This window comes from Mus caroli, unplaced genomic scaffold, assembly GCF_978045245.1.
Source record: "Mus caroli unplaced genomic scaffold, Mus_caroli_1 scaffold_3, whole genome shotgun sequence".
NCBI classification, from domain to species: domain Eukaryota; kingdom Metazoa; phylum Chordata; class Mammalia; order Rodentia; family Muridae; genus Mus; species Mus caroli.
This window is the reverse complement of record NW_028227258.1, coordinates 1,707,852-1,732,257: the sequence shown is the minus strand read 5'-3', so window position 1 is coordinate 1,732,257 and position 24,406 is coordinate 1,707,852. Positions and strand designations below refer to the sequence as shown.

General features: G+C 38.4%; 1 protein-coding gene across 11 annotated transcripts in view; it reads right to left on the bottom strand.

Annotated features, from left to right (window-relative positions):
• Lrrc7 (leucine rich repeat containing 7) overlaps positions 1 to 24,406 on the bottom strand; it is a 505,524-nt gene that overhangs the window by 97,087 nt on the left and 384,031 nt on the right. For all 11 annotated transcript variants that reach the window (XM_029475023.2, XM_029475017.2, XM_029475018.2 and 8 more), the window contains 4 exons: positions 23,883 to 23,957; positions 16,871 to 17,015; positions 12,148 to 12,220; positions 843 to 972 (listed from right to left, as the gene is read on the bottom strand). In XM_029475023.2, coding sequence (XP_029330883.1) covers positions 843 to 972; positions 12,148 to 12,220; positions 16,871 to 17,015; positions 23,883 to 23,957 — 423 coding nt within the window. The remainder of the gene's footprint in view (positions 1 to 842; positions 973 to 12,147; positions 12,221 to 16,870; positions 17,016 to 23,882; positions 23,958 to 24,406) is intronic.

The window sequence follows — 24,406 nt, the reverse complement described above, 5'->3', positions numbered from 1 at the left end:
TGGAACTCACTCTGTAGACCAGGCTGGCCTATAACTCAGAAATCCGCCTGCCTCTGCCTCCTGAGTGCTGGGACTAAAGGCATGTGCCACCACACCCAGCAGTAACATGTATCTTATATTCTTTCACATATTAAAAATAGTTTTCTTAATAATGTAAATGTTCAAACATTCGGTGGCCTTTCTACATGATTACTAATCTGTTTAAAACCAGACAGCACACATATTCAATGATGCTCTTGATAATTCCTCAGAAAATCTAATTTTATGTCATATTATGTGATACTTGCCATTTTTACTAATTATGCTTTATTCTAAAATAATGACATAGTTATTATTCTATCATTGTGGAAATTTGTAGTAGAAAGCTTTAAATTAAAAATATACTTTACATTTTTTTCTGAACATTAATAAGTAAAATCCAGTTTAGAGATAAAATTAAAAGAATCTCTTCATGTAACCAGAAACTAAAATAGTTACAAGAAACATCAAGCCTCACAGACATAATAAAAACGTACTCTTTTACTTCAGAAGTAGAGATGCAATTATCCTGACTGCTGTGTATAACTATTCTTAAAAGTAAAGTAAATAAATGATCCAAAATTGCATCTCTTAGCATTGATTAACATATTTTACTTTTCCTTACTTGCAAAATTTAGTCCATACATCATATGGAGTTCATAACTCAAAAAAGCAATTAGCATACATCTACATAAACAGATAGGCAATGCCTATATATTTTCACAGTTCAACTCATAAATCTATCCTGCGATTGCACCTGTTAGGATTTCATTTAAAAACAGATTCATCGACAGTTAATTGATAGAAATAAGCTTGCTTCTCACTTCTCTTGGCAACTCTGGGAGGAAATTCTCATCGACCGCTAATGTTCGAAGGCTGTGCAGGTAACCAATGGTGGGAGGGAGGGACTCCAGCTCGTTGCAGCTGCAGTCAAATTCTTCTAATAAAGATAAGCTGAGAAGTTAAAACACAGCGTTAGACATCCTAAAGGTTATGTGTTAAGGAAAAAAAGAGGTTTGAAAAAGCCACATGTCCAAATTCACCAAATATTATTAAACGAGGATGGCACAATAGTGTATAAATCAATCTAGTTAGTGAGTACAGTGGAAAGGATCAAATGCCACCACATACATGGCTGCAATTGTCATTTATTTGCAACCCTCAGGACGACACAAAAGATAGTTTACAACTTAGGTGTTGTTGACAACAGGAGGCTTGGATTGAGCACCTGTGATTGGAGGGGCAGAAGGTGAGGGGAGCAGAGAGAAAGATGGAACCAAGGGTGAGCTGCTCCAGATTTCACTAAGTGCTTTAGAGTCTAGACTCCATTAATAGCTCCCCTTGTAAAAGTGAATAAAATATATACCTTTAAAAGTCATTTTACAGATGGTGAAATTGAGGCTTACAGAGAGCAAGGAATATGTTCCCAGCCACACAAAGCAGCAAATCTGGCACACAGCTTGCTTGACTCCATCATCCCACCTGTCAGGCAGACATGCCCAGCATGGAGGTGTATGTGTTTGAATAACACAGTACTTAAAATATACCAAGTTTTACACAGTGGCTCAGATTTTGGTGCCTCTTGAAGTAATGGGCCTTTCCCTGTCCATGATTGGCATTTGAAACAGAATAAGAGGCAATGCCTTCAAATGGGCATAACTCTTCATTTTGTCCTAGTCCCCAGCACTGCACACTTAGTCATGTGGTGCACAACTTCTGAGGAAAGCCACTCAGAATTGGCTGGTCTTCACATGGACACATGTGCTTGCATTACCCCACAAATGTAGTGGCATTCACATGAGCATACACCATCTCCCACATTTGAGTGTAGTACAACAGAAATTTCTAGCACTGTGGAAATAACTGCAAGATTTGAACAGATCTATAGGAGAAATAATTAAACAGAGGAATGTTGACACCATTATAGAATCCTAGATAGGCTGTCAGAGGCTCTTCATGAGGGAAATGTAACCTACATTACAGAGGAAATGACCCAGAAGAAGTACTGGTGAGGGAGGGACTGTCTAAGATATATCATAACAATGAGACCACAGAGAATCAACGTTTGGAAATGGATCCAAACAACAACAGCAACAACAACAACTTCTTCTTCTTCTTCCTCCTCCTCCTCCTTCTTGTTCTTGTTCTTCTTGTTCTTCTTGTTCTTCATCCTCCTCCTCCTCCTCCTCCTCCTCCTCCTCCTCCTCCTCCTCCTCCTCCTCTTCTTCTTCTTCTTCTTCTTCTTCTTCTTCTTCTTCTTCTTCTTCTTCTTCTTCTTCTTCTTCTTCTTCTTCTTCTTCTTCTTCTTCTCTCTCTCTCTCTCTCTCTCTCTCTCTCTCTCTCTCTCTCTCTCTCTCTCTCTCCTCTCTCTCAACAGGGTTTCTCTGCATATCTCCAGCTGTCCTGAAACTGGCTCTGTAGATCAGTCTGGCTTGAACTCATTGAGATCCACCTGCCTTGGCCTCTTAGTGCTGGGATTAAAAGTGTGCACCACTACACCTGGTGATCCAAACTTCTTAAGGATGATGGTAATCCACTGAGGAAAAGAAATATGTTGGATGTTTATCATGTGTATCAAAACTTGCTGGTCAAGGTCTTCCTGGTGAATTTTCACAAAACGAAATGAATCTTTAATTCTCAATATTCTTAATGGCCATGTACTAAGTAAATATCAGTCTTACTAATTTTCCCATTTTGTTATACATTCATGATTTTCTGTTAGAGTATTTAATTTCACAACAGATAGATAAAAGAAAGAGTTTTTGTTGAAAAGTCATGCACAGTGTCAAAATGCGTGATCATTCCTATGGTCCCAGTTATAATGTAATTTATGTTGAGAAATATGTATCTGATATACTGATATCCAACCAGCTTCAGGCACAGAACTCTTAAAACTCTTGGTGTGGTCAAAGGCAAGGTGTCTTTTTGTGTACTAATAAGAAGACTTATGACTGAGAACTCCTGCATAGCTTCAGAAGACGTGTGTATCATGTAAGGTAACCATGTGATTTTAGGGTTGGAATGTCCAGCCACTCTTGACCTCTGGGGAGGGGAAAGAAGTCAAAATTGATCTGATCACCAAAAGCCATGACATAGTCAATTATGTTTACAAAATAAAAATCTCAATAAAATGCCAAAAGGACAGGTTCATACAGCTTCCAACTGCTGAGCACATGAAGTTCTTGGAAGGAGGTATGACAAAGAGGCACTAGAGTCTGTGTCCCTTTGAAAATACTTTTCCCTGCACACATTCTCATGTGGTTATTCATCTGTGCCCTTGCAATATAACTTACAGCCATTTTCTGATTTCTCTGATCCATTCTATGAAAACAAAACAAAACAAAATAAAAAACAAAACAGTGGACCTGAGAAGGTGATTCCAAGAACTACCTGTTTACAAGTAGTTAGTCAGGGTTTGTGTTGATCCCTGGTTGGAGGGGAGTGACTGAGCCTTTATCTATGTCTTCTGATTTTTAACTAAAGAAAAATGGGGAAAAATGGGTGTGAATTCATTTAAATCGTAGCACCTTAATTAGGGTCTAATGACAACTGAAGAACTATTTTGTGTGGTAAAAGACCATAGATTTTAGTTATCAGTCTTGGTCTCTGTTCAAAATACCATAGCAAAAGCATTTAAAAAATAGTACCATGCTACCATAAAATTAGAGAATTATTTTATTAAAAAGATATCAGTCTTTGCCCTATGCAGTAGACAGAATGAATTAAGAGCCTGGCAATTATTTGAGATCTTTGGATTATGAAGTAGAACTGATGGGCACAAATACTCATTTCTCAATGACCTCTAAAATCCCTAAGATTTAAACCTATAAAACATAATGCCAGCTTATTTTATGAATGATTAGCTGGTTAAAGTCACTAAAGGTGTTTTAATGCAGGCACTTGTATAAAATCAGTCATCACATCTTATCAGGTACCAATGGTATTAATAGAAATGAAATATAAAGAACAGACCAAAATAGACAGTAGAAATCTATGTCTATAACTTTACATGTTAAAAGTGAAAACAAGCATTAGGTATTTTTAAAGTAGTGCTTTCTAAATTTCAGTATCATGTGCACCCTCAGGAAAATCTGATAAGATGCAGATTCTGATGTTGTGGTTATGGATGGGACCACACTGCACCAGTAACAGTAGCTGGGATACACATGTGCTGTGGGGCCATGAAGGTGTAAAATAAAGCTCCTGCAAATCTTTCAAGAGCAAGACATAACATTCATATCTTAGACATACCAGTAACATTTGTGGGCATTTGTGGGCCTCAGCTCTCTCAGCACCAGTGACCAGAATGGCAGGGAATGCCTTCATCCCATTTCTGAAGCTGTGCTCTGGGCACATACACCTGTTCTCCAGTTTAGTTTGGTCTTCAGGAGATTCCTGGCTAGAAAGATAATTCTGGATTCCTGGTCCTCAGTTACAGAGTGAATAGAGGAAGGAATGTGGACATGTCAAATAGAGAATCTATAATCCACTTCAATGTTATTTATGGCTAGTGAAGGTATAATGAATGTAGTTACTAATAAACAGGAACAAAAGATTTTGAGCTTCATCTTAATGTATCTTTAACTCTTAACAGAGTAATGTGGTCCTTGAGAGCTAAGTGAACTCAAATGGGCAACACCCAATCTATAAAGGTTCAATAAGTGGTAAGTGTACATTAACTCTTGGTGTAGAGGTCAGACTCCATTAACACTACACAGCAGATGCTAGAAATCATACTGAGGAATCAAAGCCTGAAACATGCAAATGTTAAGGGAAATTTACTTAGTTAAATTTGACTATTTCATTAAATAAAACTGCTAATAAATTATCAACAATTGTTTAGTAGTTTGTGGGAAGCACATAAACAAAGTCTATTTAATATATCTGAAGATCTTTTGGATAGAGAGAAGGAGGGGGAGGGAGATCAGAGAGAGAGGGAGAGGGAGAGGGAGGGAGGGAGGGAGGGAGGGAGAGAGAGAGAGAGAGAGAGAGAGAGAGAGAGAGAGAGAGAGAGAGAGAGAGAGAGAGAGAATTGTTAAACTGATATTACAGATGTAAAAGACTCAGGGCAGACGCCAAGGTTCAGACAGTGACTGAAGCTGTAGTCCTCACTTATGAGCAGCAGAAGGGGTATCTATCTGGTCAATTGTCAATTGGGTAGTAGAGGTGCCAGTAGAGCTTAGCCAGGTCTGTAGGGTCGAAGTGAACAGGAATGAAGTAAAACCCACCAAGCCCTTCTAGGGCAAGAGGGACATTGATTTAATTTTGTTCTACTTTTTAAAATGCGTTTCTCTTAGCTGTTCACTAGTTGTATTCAATAATGGGTTCATCATGACATGCTCATACATGTATGTAAAATATATTCACCCCTTTTTGCTCTCCCCACCCTTCCTTTCTCAGATGGCCCTTCTACCTTTCCACTTATTCTTTCTTAAAACCTAATTCTTCATATAATAAAAAATGTGATTTCCATTATTCTTATTTCAGATATTATAAATCAATTCACTTTAATTTGGCCTAGGGATTAAGTCTTAGATCCCATCCTTAATGTTCCCACTAAGCTTTGGTAAATTGTGGGGCTGATTCTAAACAGTGACAAGACATTAACAGACTTCAGTCAGATTAACTCTCTATTGTTAATGGAAGAAGCCTATTCATTTTCAGGTCTAAATTACCATCTGAGTTGGGTTTGGCCAAACTGAGGAGGAGGCTGTGACTTCTAGAAGTACTGTCCAGATCCCAGCAGTTCCTATCATTACACAGACAAAACACTACTTTGTCACCCCTCCAGAGCAGCTACAAGCTTTCACTTTCTTTGCTCTCTAGGAAGCCAATTAGATTGATTGAAGAGAAAGACTGTGAAAAGGTATTTCTGATTGCATGAGAAAATTATCAACAGAATGCAAACTACTGCCTCACCACTTTTTAGTGGAAAACAGAAAATGACTCTGCCTACGTACCTTTTTTTTTTTTTATAAATAATTAAATTCCACATGCTCCAAATGATACTAAACAATTCTAAAGTATTGTCTGACCAGTCAAAGCTACAGAAATATTTCATGCATGTGGGAGTGAGTAGGCACAATTTCAGTTTAGCTATAGTAAGATGCTGTGGCCTGGTGGGGGCAGTAGGAGAGATAGATGTGCCTCATAGGTATCATAATAACCTTTGTACTTTAAATTTTTATGTATTTTAATATCACAAGTGAATTCCCTGTGATTACTTTTTTTTGTTTTTCTCAATAACCTGTGAATGCATGTGAAGTCATCTATCATTGGGACAATATGCTTAATTTCTGCACTTCAAATTTCTCTAATACTTTCAACTTGTAATCAAACACAGTGGTGCAGTGCAGCCATCGTGCAGTGCAGCCATCTTTCTGTGAGTGTCAGATGGAATTATGACAGTTGTTTGGAAAGATGATAATGGGGCTGAAGGATTTTTACTGCTAAACTTGGGAGAGTGGCTCCATTGCAGAGCTCTTGTCTGCCATGTGTGAAGCCATGTGACTGGCCCTTACACACAAAACAAATGAAACAGCAAAACAAAAACAACAAAATGAAGCAGAACCATGGTTGCTTGATCACACACTAACACATAGTATGATTGTACTTGGATGTATGGTAATGCCGGTGTAGGCAGACCTACTGTGCTGCTAGTCACACAGAATGCAACACATCCAAAGTTGTACAGCAGACACTCCAGATAAGGACAGTAAACGGTCTACTGTGTAAAGTGTTTACTAGGCTATGCTCTTTATCAGTATTTTGGAGGGTATTCCTTCAACTTCTTCAAAAGTTCAGTGTTGCACCTGTGGAAGAAAGTGCCTCTGTGATGTTCACACAGTGATAAAACACATGTCCTTGTTGTCAAGTGATTCCTGGTTGCTCCATGACTCTGAACAGCTTATTCCTGAATAAACTATAAAAGACTAAATGACTGAGTTGATAGCTCAGTGGATAAAGTTTACTATTCAAATATGAGGAGCTGAATGTGGGTCTCCATCACCCATATAAATAGGCTTGTCTTGTGGCTTTCACACTCAGATGCACATACAAGCATGTGCACCCTCACACACTTTCATACACATATAAATATACACATACACACACACACACATATATATATATATATATATATATATATATATATATATATATACACAAAAGCCTGGGAAATACTACACATCTCATTTATTAACACTACACTTTAAAGGTTCCAAATGTGTATATTATAGATTGAATAGTTATTTTCTTCCAAAGGTTCTGCCCTGCCCAATGCCATTGGATTGGGACATGGGGCTTTTGGGAGGTGGTGGAATTATATACAGCCAAAAGACTGATGAGAGAGCATCTTCACACTCCCCTGGGCAAAGGAGATGTCACATGACCATAATAGCATCTCAGCTGCTAGCCAGCCTTGAGAAGAACACTGTGATAAAGACTGCATTGCTAGGTACAGACTCTACAGCCATCAAAATGCATGTGTGTTGTTTCAGACCTCAATGGCGCTATTGCTTCAAGGAGATGAAGAGACACATCATCACTACATTCCCAAGGGAAAACAGAGGATTTTTCTTGGGAATGATGAGGTCAGACCTTCATGCTTGGCTGGCAGTCTCTTTACTGACCGAGTCATTTCTCCAGCCCTGAATTACACTTACATGCAAAGTAAGTACATTTTCCTGAATCAAACCAAACCAGACCAGACCAGACCAGACCAGACCAGACCAGACCAGACCAGACCAGACCAGACCAGACCAAACCAAACCAAACCAAACCAAACCAAACCAAACCAAACCAAACCAAGTAAAACAAATACCCCCTCAACAAAACTAAACCAGAACCCTGGAGGAGTGCCATTGTTTTATTCCTATTATAGTCAGTACTGATTTTCAAGTTAGTTTTAGAGGACTGGCACTTTCCTTATTACTTCCCTGAAACAATAATCAAAGGAATATAATAACACTAAAAGTCTCTGAAAAACGAGTTATTATGATGGAATTCTCAACCTCTGCCCCTGTAAACCCAGCCATCGACCTTTGAATTAAGTGTTCCCATTTATCTTTGGTAAGTATCTCTCACACATTTAGGAGAGTTACCAATTTTAGCGAAAAGAAAATTAAGTATGTGTTAACCTGGCACCCACTTCACTTGCATAATTTTCCCATTTTTTTTTCCATTTTGTATTTTCATTCTGAGTCAAGGCAATTAGCGAAAAGTCAGAACATTAGAGTTCTAAATAGAAAGACACATCCATTACCCACTCTTTCAGCTTGATACTCTCTACCTCTTAACAACTAGCACAGATCCACAGAGAACTCCAGAGAAACAATTTACTAAAAGCAAATTTGACGCCATCATTTGTAGAAGCTTTATACTATTTTGGAGCTGGGATTTAGAAAATATCTTAATTGAGATTCATTATACAATTTATGAATTGGAACTGAGGAGTAAGATAATCTATAAAACAAGCTGTAATAAACTGTGAGGGATGGAGTGTAAAAAAGACAGGCTTGGCAGCACTTCCATGAAGGAACCACATGGAGAAAGAATATTTTATGGTGGACATTTTGGTAAGGAGTATAAGGGAATCACAAACAGGTAGTGTTTAAAGTCAGGTCTAGAACCTTGAGACCCAGGGCTGTCTGTGTATCAGATGTCTCCTGGACAACTGCAATTGGTACAGAACTCTAAGCCCTATTATTCCTATTAGACAAGAATTTGTCTATCAAACAGGATTCCCAGGAGCCTGTGGTGGATGATGTAGTCTAAAGGCACAGACTTACAAGATGCAAAGCAGTAAGTCTTAGGAAAAGTAGTAGAGACTGTTCCATGTAACATGTAAGACAGGACCAAGGAGTCAGACAAAGTTTGTCTCAATGGAAGTTGAGAACAAGGGAAACCTAGACACAGGAAGGGCAGTGAGACTGATGTGTGTCAGTTGTCATGATCAGGCCAGCCTAACCTGTGTTTACGTATTTTATCAAGCACACTTTTAAGTTTATAACATTAACTGGTAGTTTCTCCAGTAACTGGCATAAAATCTGTATCGACAAAGCCTGCACATCTTCATTCTCTCCCTCTCTTTGTGAACCATGAAGTTTAATTTGGGATGTCTACAGAAGCATGGGTAACCCCGTCATTACAGAAGTATGGGCAACTTATCAGAAGCTGACACTGAAAATAATTTCTCTATTTCCCCCAGCAACCACTAACTGCCTATAGATCTTCAGGAAGTTGTGGGGCAAGCCTACATTTTGCATCCCAGGGAGTCAAGGAGGGTGGTGTTTATGCTTGGATGTGAAATGTTCCTCCAAATTGCTAAAGGCTGCATCCCTAGTGTAGTGTATTAGTGGCAGAGCTCTGGGAAGCAGCTGGATCATGGGGGTTCTAACCATGTAAATGGACTTATGCATGGATGGATCCAGAGCCTAATGGGTGACTGAGGTGGTAGAAGCTTTAGGAGGTGAGTCCATGTGGGGAATAGTCAAGAGTATGTTGTCCCCATTCTGTTTCTCTCACTCTGCTTCTGAGCTACTGTGAGGTTTGCAGCTTTGCTTTTCTGACACTCACAGTGTTCTGCTGCATCACAGGATCAGAGCAACAGAGCCATGTGACCATGCCTTGAGCCCACTGATGCAGATAGCAAAAATGAACTTCCTCTTTTAAGTTGATTTTCTCATAATGATGGACCAGCACAAGTGGCTACTATACATAGTACTCTGACACCAGAAAGACAGTCTAAGACTAGAGAGGGTAATGGTGGATGATAGTGTTTTTTGGTTCCTGAGGTGTGCAGTAGGGAAAGTGTCACATCTGACAACAAAGCCTGGAAGTGACATTGGGAATGTACACTCGAGGGTAAAGCCTGTGACCATGGACTTCTAGGAACTCTGCTTTCTCAGCTGTGAATCTTCACATATTGTTCAGAACACATTTCTCCAGGACAACACCTTTATCCTTTCATCATAAATTAGACTTCTTCATGGTCATTATCTTGTGAGCCACTAGGGGTGTTGCCTGGACCTAAGGACACTTGACCAACTAGTTACAGTAGCCTGAGAGTGAATCTCTGTGTATATACAGTCCATGATGATCAAGGGCAATGACAGTAACAGTCAGTTAAAGCACTAGGTTTCCTTTAAGGAGGCACCTGCCCTGTTCAACTCTTAGATATTGCTTCTTTCATCCAGCACAAGTGTTTCTTCTGGCTTTGTGGCTTCTGAGAATTTCATAAGAACCTGCAGTTTCAACCTGGAGACTCAGTGCTCTATCTTGTTGCTACTTGTAGATATTCTGTTGCTCTATTTACTACCTACCAATCAACTTGAGAGCTGATGGCTGACTGGTGATTATGAGTCTGGTGCTTTTAGACACAATAGTATAAATGCCTGTATTGAGTCACCATTTGACCAGCTCAGGTTTCTCCTCATTTGTAAGTCAAGGAACCTGAGTAAATGCTGATGATGACTAAGCTCAAAGGCCAACTCTAGTTGAGTTTGTGCAACACTACCTGACTGCTGGGAAGGAGGTAGAGAGGCATAGTCCTACACCAACAAGCATGAGACAAATCTTTCACTGGGCAGATGCAGAAACTTAGGGTGTGGACTGCCAGCTTGGGCAGGAACTGGTCCTAAGTATGTCTAGGATTAACCCAGACTCTAGAACCTAGTTTATCTTGGGGATAAGAGGCCAATAGAGGGTGAGAAAATCAAGGAATTGGTTTGTATAAAAAATGCAAAGTTGTAGGCAAAATGCCACTCACAGCCTTTGGTGAAAAATGACTTTGAATTTAGTTCCCTTGCATTTGACCCAGTGAAGAAAGTTCAGTGCCTAAGCATATAATTGGGAAATGAAATTTGAAGGAAATAAAACTGATAAGGAAAATTGCTTTTATTCAAACCTCAAAGAACCACATATCTCTCTGTTAGGAGAAATGGATGTGACTACAGAAGCATACTGGATGGTCTGGATATTTTGTCAGTGTTTGAGGTGTTTACTGGTCTCCAAAATAGAATGCGTAAATTTAAATTTTTGAATTGTTCACTCTTTAGAGGTAAAACTTTCCAGACAAATGGCTGCTTATCCACTTGGTAGAGGACAGATGGGACAAGAAAAGGCAGGGATAAATTCACCATCTATCCTGTATGGTGTTGGCTCTGTCAAGTATCCTTAATAGTAATTAACACAGCTTTGTTTTTTTTTTTTAAACTGACATTTTTCCTTAACTCTGTCATGTGAAAGGGCTTATATACTCCACACCAGGAAGAGGTGGCCAAAACCTGATGGAATGCCCTTGCAAGTATGATCCCACAGGTCTTTGTGCTGGAGATGTCTTGTTCTGATATCTTATTTCATATATTGTCAATAAAATCATGCCAGTGAAACACAGAACATACACAGTCATTAACATATTATAAACTAAATGCTTTTAGCAACTTAAGTTCAAATCAGTTAATAAAAAATGTGCAGTATATTTTATCCTTTAAGGCAATGTTGAGATTTTATCTTTCTTTGAGTTTTTTTTTAAGATTTATTTATTTTATACATATGAATACACTGTTGCTATCTTTAGACACACCAGAAGAGGGCATCAAATTCCATTACAGATGGTTGTGAGCCATTGCTGGGAATTGAACTCAGGACCTCCAGAAGAGCAGTCAGTGCTCTTAACTGCTAAACCACCTATCCAGTCCAAGTTTTTTGTTTTTTGTTTTTTTCAATGTTGGATAAGCAAAATCAAAAAATATATCAAGCTTCTATATATACAAAATCATTAGAGTGTAATTTCAATATATATACATTACCAGGACTTAAAAGCTTGATTCCCTTTTACAAGAAATATTTAACTGAATTTATATCTGCTGCTAAGTATAAAAAAATCAGATACTTTCTGGAAACTACTATTAACAATGTAATTGTAGATCTGATAATCACTTGCTTGAGAAAGGTTCATGATTGGCTATTTTTCATTATGTTTTATAGTAGTAGCTGATTCAGTGGTCAGATATAAAACAGATGTATACAAACATCAACCAAATGAAATACAATCTAAATGAAGGATCTGCAGCTATGTTTGGATATTTCTTGTCACACCCAGGCTGATGGGCTGGTTTGGGTACTTACTTTCCAATTGTGTTGGGTAGCATTGTAAGTTGATTGTCATCTACTTTTAGAGTTGTTAACTTTTTCAGCAATCCTGAAACAGAGAAGAAATTTTATTAATACCTCAGAGCAGGAAATGGCAGAGAAGGAAATCAGTGGATCAGTCATGATGAACACATGGTGTTCTGATTGGCCATGTTCTGCATATTACAACACACATATAGAACACAGACTATCTTTGGGGTTTTGTTGTAAAAATTCACATGTCAATGGGAGTAAATAACATCAAAGAAGACAAGTTCACACACTTGTCAAGAGATGCACTCACATCCCCTTTTCCTGTCTGCAAATGGACTAGTAGAAACATTTTGAGTCAGCTGAGATTTAATATTGAATTAATTCCTAAGCACCAATAACTAATTTTCTTGTTGTGTTACAGACTGGAAATAGATTTAAATGGAGTATAACAGCCAACAAGAGGTAAGGAAGGTCCTGCAATGAACTTCGTATGACTATAGACTTGGAAAATGGCCACACATGAGTCATGATCTGTGTTGGGACAAAAACAGTGTGATTTTTGATGCATCCTGTAGAGCTGGCCAGGGATTAATGTTAGAACTATCTTTTTCATGTGTATGTGTGAGAGATGTATATGCTTTTGTGTATGTGTGCTTGAATGTGTGCATGCATGTGGAGGCCAAGGTTGGTGTCTGGAGTCTTCTAGGATTGCTCTTATATCTTTTTTTCTTTGTTAAGACCAATTATCTCTGTCTTACCTAGACCTGGCTGATTTTTATTTATCTGGCTTTTAGGCTTGCTCTAGGATCCTCTTTCTCTACCTTCTGAGGCTCAGATTACAAGTGGACTACTATTTATCTGGGTGCTTGGGATCTAAAGTCTAGCTCTCACTTGTCTGGCAAGTACTTAACCCTGAGCCATTGCCTTAGTTCCATAACTCCTTATTTTTCACTGTCTAATCTATGCCCTTCACACTTTTTTATGGCGTGCTCTCGTATCACCTTAATGTGCAATCACCACAAAGTAATGGGAGAACAACTACTTTTGGCAAAATCACCACTCTTACCCAGCTATTATACAGCCTGTAAATCAATGTGGCTTAAATAGCCAAACCCAAGAACAGAACATTAGTACTGGGGTAGCTTTTGCTTTATATGAGAACTATATATATATATATATATATATATATATATATATATGCTGTAGATTACTGTGTTCTTCAGAAAGTTTGTCATAAAAATGTTAAATTCATGATCAAACATCTTTTGACGAATGCTAACTTTAAGAAAATTAAACCATTTTCTCTAGCAAAGTTTTTCTAGGATTTTTTGATATAGCAATATGAAGATGTGATCCTCTGAAACTATGCTGAAATTGTTCATGCACATGTGTGTGTGTGTGTGTGTATTTCTGTGCATGTCTCTCTTTGTTTCTATGTCCCCACATGCATATTGTTGTTGACACTAATGCTTTGTTGGTCATAGTGTTGGGTCATGTGACCCCCTTTAGTATTCTGATAGTTTTTTTTTTTTTTTTAAAGCTGGAGGAAGTCACATGAAGTATGAAGTAAAGCCATTTTCTTCAGAAGTGAAAAGGACTGTACTTGCTGTCATGTCCCTATAACAAAATACCTGCAACATGGAAACTTAATTCATCAGTTTGGAAACAATAGCATGTGGGAACCATGACAATCACACTGTGCAAATTTATGGTACCAGGCTCAACATCTACTGGCCTATTCATCTCTGCTTAAAAGGTATCTGAATCATTTTAGCTCCCCTAGCATATATTTTGAAACATCAGCTCTGGGATATAAAAGGACACCCAAGCTTGTTTATGAGTGGAGCCATGAATCACAGTATAATATTTTGTAGCTCACAGCCCTAATCAAACTGCTGTGCTCCAACTGATCAGTGGAGCTATGGGCGTGTTATTGAGCTTCTTTACCTCTGTGCTAGGTCACAAGAAGCTGAGGGTAGATGGCAGGTTGAGCAGAAAGCAGGAAACCAGATCATCATATGCTTTTCCAGAAGATCTGAGGTCTCTGGTATGAAGCAATTGTGAGGGAAATGAGAGGCAGATTTGGATTCAGGCAAATGCTCTCTGTGCAGATTGGAGACATGGCTCTCATATGGATCTTTACACGAGAGACAATCCAGTCCTTTTGGCTTTGCTGGAGTTTGTGTATTTACGTTCACAGATCTATTCTGATGCTCTTGCACTACCCAAGCATTTAATCTGGACTGATTCAGAGCCTTGGTAGAACTCTGATTGTGGGCCAATCACCATCTTCACCAAGGTTTGTGTCTTTTTCTTCCTCCCCTGTGTTCTCTATCTTTTGTATAGACTCCTTTGAGATACTGGCAAAAAGGATGAGGAGAACTATTATTGTGATTGTAGGGATTCTTGTATAGATACATAATTAATATGAATGTATCAAACATTAAAACAGCTTTTTTTTTAATTAAAGTAGACATTTATCTGCCATTTGTACACATTGTAATATAGTGTTTTGAAAGTAAATGGCTGAGTACTCTCCAAGTCTAAGTTCTTACAGGACCTACCATTGATTGAATACTTGGTATGTCAGAGCCTTTCTAATAACATTGTACTAACTAGTGAGCTCCTCAAAATGGGTACATGGTGCTACTCCCATATAGTGATGAGCAAATGGAGCATGGAGATATGTGACTTTCTGAAGGTCACACAGCTGGCAAGCAACTTGAACTCAGGTATCTTGACTGTTAAACCTGTCCTCTAATTATTAAGTGATCGTAGTTTGAAAAGCTAAGACTATGTATCCCCTTTACTGATTTTCCTTGCTATTTAAAAAATTTTTTTTTAAATTAAAATAGTTAGAGGAATCAATAGAGGACATTTCACTCTTTGTGAAAGCAGCAGATGGAGGAACCACACACAAGTAAGAGTGCTTACTGGGTGTGCCTCTCCTCTGTCAACTGACTCTCAGCTGCAGGACTCATGACAGAAATGGAAATTTTGTTTTAGTTGTATTTTATTAATTTTATGGAAATTCTTATATATTATTTTTAAATTTTGTGGTGGCTCAATAGATGATCCATGTTCTAATAAAAAAGAAGAGGTGCCATTTCTCACCCAGTTGGTGTCTGTGGTGTGTGTTGCAGCACTGTACCTTGTCAGCTACAATGGGATATAGAACAAAGCTTTAATGTCTGGTGGTCAATAGGGGAACTCTCCAAGGAATGCTGGTCTGTGTCTATAACCAGGCTCTGGGCAGATACATAGATACAATTTCCTCTGAAATTTTACCGAAATACAGAGGATAGTTCAGTGAGTAGCTAGTGTTTCCAAGCTGCTTTTTCTATGATTTATGACACTTGATCCCATTGTTTTCTATTCTATGATTGCTTTAACTTATTTTATCTTCTGTATGGATTTTTTTTCAATTTCCTGTTTTCTGGTGCTTTACAAGGTATAAATTTTATCTCTTTTTTTAAGTGGACACATTTTCATTTTTAACATGCTTATTTAACTTCATTTTTCTTGCACACTTGTGGGATTTTTAAAAAATTATCAGATAAATATTGATTCTTCTTAGAGGCCAGATACACAGTCTCAGCAATGAGTATTCAGCTATGATCCTCAGTTACATGGAGTGGTGCTGAAGGTGTAGCCAAATACTACCACTCTGTTGTGTGATCAGACAATGCCCTTTGTAGCTGACAAGCTACAATATTGCAATACACACACCAGCTCTTCCTGTACTCATCTGCTCACAAGTTTCATCTAAGGTGACTAACATTCAGATCAGAAACCAATATCCCCACTGCATCACAACCTCATGAGACGCAGCTGGTAGATGAGAGGTTTAATGAAGATTTCTGTTACATCTGACGGTTGGAGAAACACTTTTGGAAATGTGTTGATTATGTAAATAAAAAGCCAGCCAATTTATGAGAAAAACTAGTGTGATTTTGTTAAAACCAGTGTTCTCCATCAGTCTGAAGAATCAGTTAAAGTGGTGATAAAATACTAAAGGGAACTGGAAAACTGCCCTGTCATCAAGTTTCCCTCCCACTGGGCTACTTAGCCTTTAACTTCCAGAAACATTAGCAAGTTGCTAAATACAATGGCAAATCTACTGCAAATAAGTTCAAATCCCCATTTCAAAGTTATGAGAATTGATGTTTATTCTCCTACCTGAGACATCTCAAAAATAATAGGAAGAATATAAAAGAATACTCATTACTTAGTCCTTTATAACTTTACTTATAAAATTCCCTAGTGTGCAAGCTATACTTACAATTATTCCTACTGACAAGCATCTTACAACATATTAAGGACAACACGTCTTTTAAAAATAATGGAATTAAGAATCTAATTTATATTCACACATTTTTGTGTTACTTACCTGTTATTCCAATGTTAAAATGCACCCGCTATCACCAAATAACTCTAAATCTAAATTCTTACTTCTCATGACAACACTGTGCAATTCAGGACATTTGATAATTTAAGGGTATACCAATTTACTAGGAAGAGAGCTGGATATGGTAGCTAAAGTTAACTGTTCATTTTAAGGAATTAATAATATGTTGTTTTATGATCTTGCATGGTAAATTTGCTAGTTCATTAATGTCAGACTAGTAGTATATTACCTACATGCATAAACAAGTTATACTGCCAAAAAAAAAAAAAACCCTGTACACTTGACATAATTACTCATGACAAAATGTTACATCCTCACCTATTGAGTCAGGCAGCTGTTGCAACATATTGGATGATAGTAAGAGGTCCTCGAGGGCTTCACATCCAGAAATATCCATGTCAACCGTTTCTATCCTGTTTTTTGACATATCCAGGTATACCAACATCTTTAACTTCCCTATAGACTTGAAGACAGTGCATAAACTCAGGGTTAGTTGGGGGAACTTTCATAAGGCTCTTGAAGCTGCGAAAACCACAATGTTGTGAAATTAATTTTAACACCACCACCACAGCAATAGGGAGCATATGGAAGCACTGGTCAAATGTACACTGGTTGGAAATGGATACAAGTGTACCCATTTGGAAACACAGAATCCTTACATGATCTACATACCTCTAGACCTATTCTGCAGAATAAAACCACACATGCACCCAAATGATTATTGGATACATTATTCACAGCAGCTAATCCTGCCTCAATGATTGCATAGGAAGGCAAAAGTGGCCTGCCCACATAATGGATGTTATTTGGCAGTAGCAGTGAGTGAAGTGTTGAAATGTGCTTCAAAATAGATGAACTTTGAAAGGTGCAAGTCACAAAAAACCCACACAGCATAGATTACACTCATATGCAATCTCCAAAACTGGTAAATTTATAGACAGAAAGTAGAGAAGATTGCCAAAGATTTAGTATTTCTTTTAAGGGTGATGGGAATGTTCTAAAGTTAGGTTATGATGATGTTTATAGAACATTGTGAGTCTGCTAAAAAATCCACCGAGTTGTAAATGCCTGTGAATTATATCTCACTGCAGTGGTTATAGATAAATTTTGAGTCAACGCAGCAGTCAGAGCACCACAGTTCTCAAAGTTGCCAACGGGGCACTGAACATTGCATATTATTCTTATGGTTAAGATGCCTCAGAGATAATTAGAATTGTAATCTGAACTTTATTCTGCTAATTAGAGTATGGGAGGCAAGGAGGTCTTTGTATTCACAGATAAGGACTAGGGGATCCTGGAATGTTAAATACACAGGGTTGTTCCTTCAAAGAAAGGAATACATAGCCTGTCATCCACCCAGATGTCTGGGAAAAGACATTAATAGCCTGCTTACCTTTGTGAGATCTTTGTGGGTAAGATTACACTGGACCCTCCCTCAGACCTTTATCATAAGTTTGCTTTTCTCAGTCAGTCTACAGAATCCATCTGTATGGAAGGTGTCAACTTTACAAAATTTTTGATGTAGTATATCTGATCTTCATTTAATTTACTTTGTTCTTCAAAGAGATTTATGTTTGCTTTATTGTGCACATGGGACTGAGTTAATTATCACCTGGGAAGTTTTCACCAAATTGTGTGTTGCTTAAATATACCTAAAATAAGCTACTCAGGGTCAGACTCCCAAAGTTTGAATCAACTTCATATACTTATTCATGCTGAACTGAACTGCTTTCTTGCCTCCCACAGATCATTACTCTGCTGGCCATGGTGGTCACAGAGACCCCTGTATTAGAGTTTCAACATTCTGCTCATTCACTATCCATTTTTGAGACTCCATATTATATGCTGCTATCTGTGTTATGAATTGCAGACAACATCATGAGCCAGGCAGCTATCTGGGAAGACATAGATAAAGACAAAGGCATTTTAAAATTTTGAAATGAACTGTCATTGTGAAGTATAGGCTGGTCTTCAACTTAAAACATTTCTGCTTCCTTCTTCCAAGGACTTTAATCGTAGCTATTCAACACCATAATTGTCAAAACAAGGTTTTTATCTCTAGGGAAGTTTTTACATTAGTGAGGGCAACATCCAAAGAAACAATTAAAAGTACTCTTTATAGGTACATGAAAATTCATATGGGAAATATCACAGAAGAAAGGAGAAAAAACCAAGACTGTCCAACAGTTGTTATTTGTCAAGAAAGAGGAAAGTCAAAGGTATTGAGATAGTTCAGTAAGTAAAGGGCCTGCTGCAAAACCCTGAAGACTCCAGTTTAATCCCTGGCACTTATACTGAAGCCAGGCATACTGACAAATGCTCATACTCGTAGTGCTAGGGAAGCAGAGACAGATCTGCTATGCAGATAGCCAGTCTAGCTGAGCCAGTGAACTCCAGGTATAGCAAGAGATGCTGTCTCAAAAAATAAGATGGAGACTAATTGAGAAAGGCACCTAACATATATCTCAGGACTCTGCATGCGTGCACACAGATGTATACACACACACACACACACACATTCACACTAGCATACAAAGGAAGAAAAGGAGGGAACCTGGAAGAGAGAAAAGCTTTTACATTCACAGAGAAGCTTGGAAAAATTTGGCATGTTGAGAGAATTAATAACTTAGAGAAACTGAAATCTGTGCTAAGGTCAGGTTTTCAGGAAGAGGACTACTGCAGGAGGATATCACATGTTACAGGGTCATGAAAACTCTGTCTTACAGGCAAGAAGAGAGAGTAAAAGGTTTGTAAGACTGGGAATGAATTGATCAGATCTGTACTTGAAAGAAAAAATAACTCCAGGGAATGTTCAAAAAGGCAGATTCATGATTAGAGTCAAGAAAGTCTACTAGATGCTGTACTGTGGGCTTGTGTCATCTGTAACCGATCATACATCAGAAATATACAAAGTAATAGAAAATTCTAGGCAAACTTAAGACATGTGGGGGAGAATGCATCAAAACAAACAAACAAAAAACACATAAAAAGAAATAGCTGAGAGTTTCCACTTGCTACTAAATAGTGTGGTTGTTTAGCATTTGTACTGCAGTGGCTCTTATCCAGAACCTAGGGAGGATTTAAGACATTGGAAGGTCCAGATTGTTAGCTGCAAGATTGCACCCATTTCTTATAAGGAACTTCATCATTTGTGGATTTTGGTTTGTGGTATACAGAATCTTGGAAGAATCCCTTAGACACCAAGGAACTACTGACTACTCGACAGAGTATTTTGTATGTGTAGTAGCTAGGTACCCAAGGCAGTGGACGTGAGGAGAAAGAAGAATGGGCTCAAGAAAATGTGAAGTCAAATCAAGGATTTCTGACTGCATAGGGTGGGAGGGGCAGCTTCTACCTGTGGTCACTCAACTTGTAGGTGGACAACAGGAAACAGCTGGGTAAAAGTTTTCATCTTCCTTTGTTTCAGGATGTTTGTAGATATATGCCTCATGCATTTGGATTGCTTGGCAGTTCACTCATTTGATCCACCTATGGGCACCTTACTGTTTGTCTGTACTTATTTGACAAAGTATAAATAAGATAGCAAGAATTAACCAACTTGATTGGCACTGAGCTAAGGGATTTATTTATTTTTAAACTTAATATTCTATATTCATATAATGCAATTTACAATCAGACCAACTACAGTCTGTGACTCCCATCCTCACCTTTCCCTGGGCCTGCCAGGAAAGCAGATTCTCCAGCCCATCTTAGAGCCACTAAGCAGTAACTGTCTGAAGCAGCCTTCTAACTGGCACTAATGCTTGGAGCTTAAGGTTGTGGATGAAGTTCCCAAGGAAGCAAAGGCAATGACTAAAATTCAGGATGGAGTTCTCTGAGAATCAGCAATCAAGGACAGGAGAGGCATGGAAGGAAGGAAACAGACATGGACATCTTGGCCTGTGAGGGAGTTGTGAGAAATTCCCTAGCAAAGCTTTCCAAAAGTTCAGGTCCCGGAGCCCACAGGTGCTGAGAACAGGGCCTTTGGATCCTGCATTTGTGGGTTATTAGAGGAACAGAAGGTTGCCCAGAATGGGGTTTTGACCTTGAGTGAGGAGGCTCTAATCAAAAAAGGGAATCTGAAGAGGCCAGGGAAACTGCATGCAGTGTTTCTAGAAGCTGGAGAAGAGAGAAGGTTCTTCATTCTTGAAGAACACACACAAGCACATACTTTCTGTGTGACCTTTTCAGATTGCCCCAAGAATGATGTTTGGCACTGAAATGGAACTTTATCTGGATTGGACAAAAGGTCATCCTGTCCCCAATGCCCCTTATTAACTCAGGGGCCTCATCCTGCCTCTTTAGGAAGGACATTTGAGGAGCTGGCCTTCCAGAATGGAGGAAAAGACAGTTGCAGGTGGCATGTTCCATGTTCAGAAGAATGACATTTGATTAAAGCCTCCACTTTGTTATCTTGTCCCATTCCAAGGAGATATGAGCATGTTAACCCTCTCTTTGCCAGGGATAAAAGACCCTCTGTGCTTTTGCATTGTAGTTCTACTACTGCCCTTTAATTGGGAGTTTTTTTTTTTTTTTTTCATCTTTGAAGCTGCTCTCAAAGCTGTTTTGCTCTTTCCAGCACTGACCAGCATATGCTATGCAGGTTCTAAACATTTCCTGGAATCGAAACAACATTTGGGTGCTTATTTTTGTGTCTTTCAAACACCTTCTAAAGGCATCTTTTCCTATAGCAAAGATCTCCAACCCTTGGGAAATTTTTTCTTGCTTCAGCACCACTCTGGGTGCAGAGAGATCCACAAGTGAATGACAGAAGAAAGAGTGGAAATCACAAGATGAGGAAGATGCCAGACTATTTAGAAACAATATAATTTTATGCACCATTTGGTCAATAGCTGTAAGATAGAGCTTTGTAGAGGAGGAAATACTTGATCATTCTTTTTGCCTCTCTGAGTTATGGAAAATGAGTAGAAAGCAAGAGTCTGGATTATTTATGTGAGTATACTGTAGCTGTCTCCAGACACAACAGAAGAGGGCATCAGAACCCCTTACAAGATGGATGTGAGCTACCATGTCATTGCTGGGAATTGAACTCAGGATCTCTGGAAGAATAGCCAGTGCTCTTAACCAGCGAACCATCTCTCCAGCCCCTTAGTCTAGACTTCTAAATGCATATTAACTTAATATGTTAGAATGCATGAGCAAAGGAAAAGGTAGATTTGCTGTCCATCCACATCTCTTCACAGTAAACACTAAGGTTATTCATCTTTGGGACTGATTGACAGGTTGGACCAGACATGAGCAGGTTGCCAAAGCCATGTAGAACTGGATAGAAAGCCGGGGTCACTAAAGTTGGGAGGAATGGAGAACTCACATGTGGGGCACAGCAAAATGTCAAATTAAAGCATACTAAGTAGAATTAGCCATGAACTACAGCTGAGCTAGTGGATTAGATACAAAAATTTTGAAAAAGACAGGCTAGACAGATTGTCCATCTCACCTTTTACTTATTCAGACCTTTGGATTCTGCAAATATCACCACTACAGAAGGCGCAGTGACCCTGATTCTCACCTGTACCTTAAACAGGCTCTAGAGAACACAGTGACACAAACACACACACACACACATACACACACACACACACACACACACACACTGTTAGGTCAAACACTACTGTACAAAAGCAGCTGCTCTGATTACAGACCAGGGTTCACTGGCTTTGTGATCTGAGCTGGACTGAACCTACTCATAGGGTTTCTTTGAGGATCCAAAGAATGAATATTTATAAGCTTCATTAGGCAGTGCCTCAGGGACAGTAAATCCAAAGTACGTGGCTTTTCGTAAACGAATATATTCAAGAAGCTGGTGAAAACTTGCAGCTAGGTAACATTCTGACTTTCCCAACTCTATTCAGGATTTAAGAGGCATTTTATCTCCATTCTCCAGGACTCTATATACACTGGTCTCCCTTCATTCACAGGGATAAGTTAGTTTTTGTAGATGTCTAAGCTGCTTGTGACTCAGACCTGTACAGACTGTGGCTTTCTCTATATATTTACCAAAGATAAAAATTATCAAGCAAATAGCAACAGACTACAATAAAACACTAGAGCAGGAGACTACTAAAGAACTGCATAAGCCAGATGTGGTAGTCTATACCTTTCATTCTGGCCCTTGAGAGGCAGGAGCAGAGAATCTCTGAGTTTAAAGCCAGCCTGGTCTACAGAACTAGTTCCTGAATAGACAGGGCTACACAGAGAAACCTTTGTCTTAAAAATCCAAAAATAATAAATAAATAAATAAATAAAAAAATAAAAACCATTTATACATTTTCATTTCTGGAGTTATTATTATGTGAGTCTCCCAAACAATACAATTGAGGGAGTTGGCTATATGACCTCTGTGCTCTGACACTGACATAGTTTCTGATCATACTAATAAACTGTCTTGTATAAATCAATAAGCATGAGATGTACAAACTTCCCAGTTTATGTCTGTAATGCTATAAATGTAGTCCTTCCAAATTAAAAAAAAAATCTTAATTTCCCCTGATAAATCTTCTTTTCTATGGCCTCATGTTTATTTAGAGAGAACAAATGTCTTAAACGTCTTATCTCTGAAATAATTTAAAGTAAATTCAAAAGAAGAGAAAAATTTTCTTTTTGGAAATATTGAAGCCTCAGTCTTGGCTGAAAAATAATTTCCTCCACTTGCCTGGACCCTTAGTTGAGTGACATGTGTGTTGAGGTGATCAGGAAAGATAGGAAGCAGGGGCTTGGTCTGTTGGATATGTGAGCACACATTCTTTCCAGTACCTGTAGCAAGGCTGTTACTGAAAATCATTCTCTCACTAGATGGAACTTCAGCTCCAACAGTTGAACCTGGCCAGGGAGGTGTAATGAAACCTCCCTCTCACAGAAGGAAAACCTGGCTCTGGTTCAGTTTTCATTGATACTGTGTGATCATTGTGATTTTCAAAGGTGTAAGTGGGTTCTACTGGATAAGAAGCAGAGAAAGCAATTTCATTTGTGAAGAATTCTAGCAGCAAGAGGAAGGACAGCTGTATGGTTACCTGTGAGAATAAGGCTGATTTTGTGAAATGAAATACATATTAAGACTACAACTGTGAACTTATCAGCTTTTAAGATCCACCGAGTAGGATAATGGATATCAAGAGAAATCTCAGCTGTTTTCTTTTTGCGAGTCACAAAAGACTTAGACGATTAAAGACAAAGCTGCGAGAAACACTTAGTGCCTGAGGCCCTAAAAAGTGTTAATTCCAAGGACTGGGAATTCAGATGTGGGATTAATGATTAAAAACACAATCAACCTTCAGCAAGTCAGAACACATGCATGGCAAAGCTTACGTACCCCAGGCAGCACTTGCAATGCATTGTTATCCATCCACAGCTCCCTCAAATTCTGTATTTGATCCAGAACTTCAGGCTGTGTGAGAGGCAGAGAGAAAGAGAGGTAAGACAAACCAAGTCAGTCTTCTCTGATCATAGATATTAGATGTTATTTCTTGAATCCTTAGCTTTTATTTAGGAATCTATTCTTAATCTAAGAAATCTCATGTTTCACAGACCTTCAAGAAACCCAGTAGAGAAGGAAAGCACAGACCTAGAATTATCTGGAATCAATCAGAACAATTATTTTAAAACTTAAGACCTATTACCCAGACATCTTAATCTATTTCTTTAATATAGTTTAGTTATCTTTCATATCATTAATTCTTTTTTAATTACTTGGTAAGTTTATTCTTCACATAACTTAAGTTTTTCTTCTTAAAAAATTTTAACTTTTATTTATTATTTATGTGTATCGGTGTTCAACTTGCATGTATGTCTGTGCACCACATATATGCAGTATCTATAGAGGCCAGAAGGGGGCAT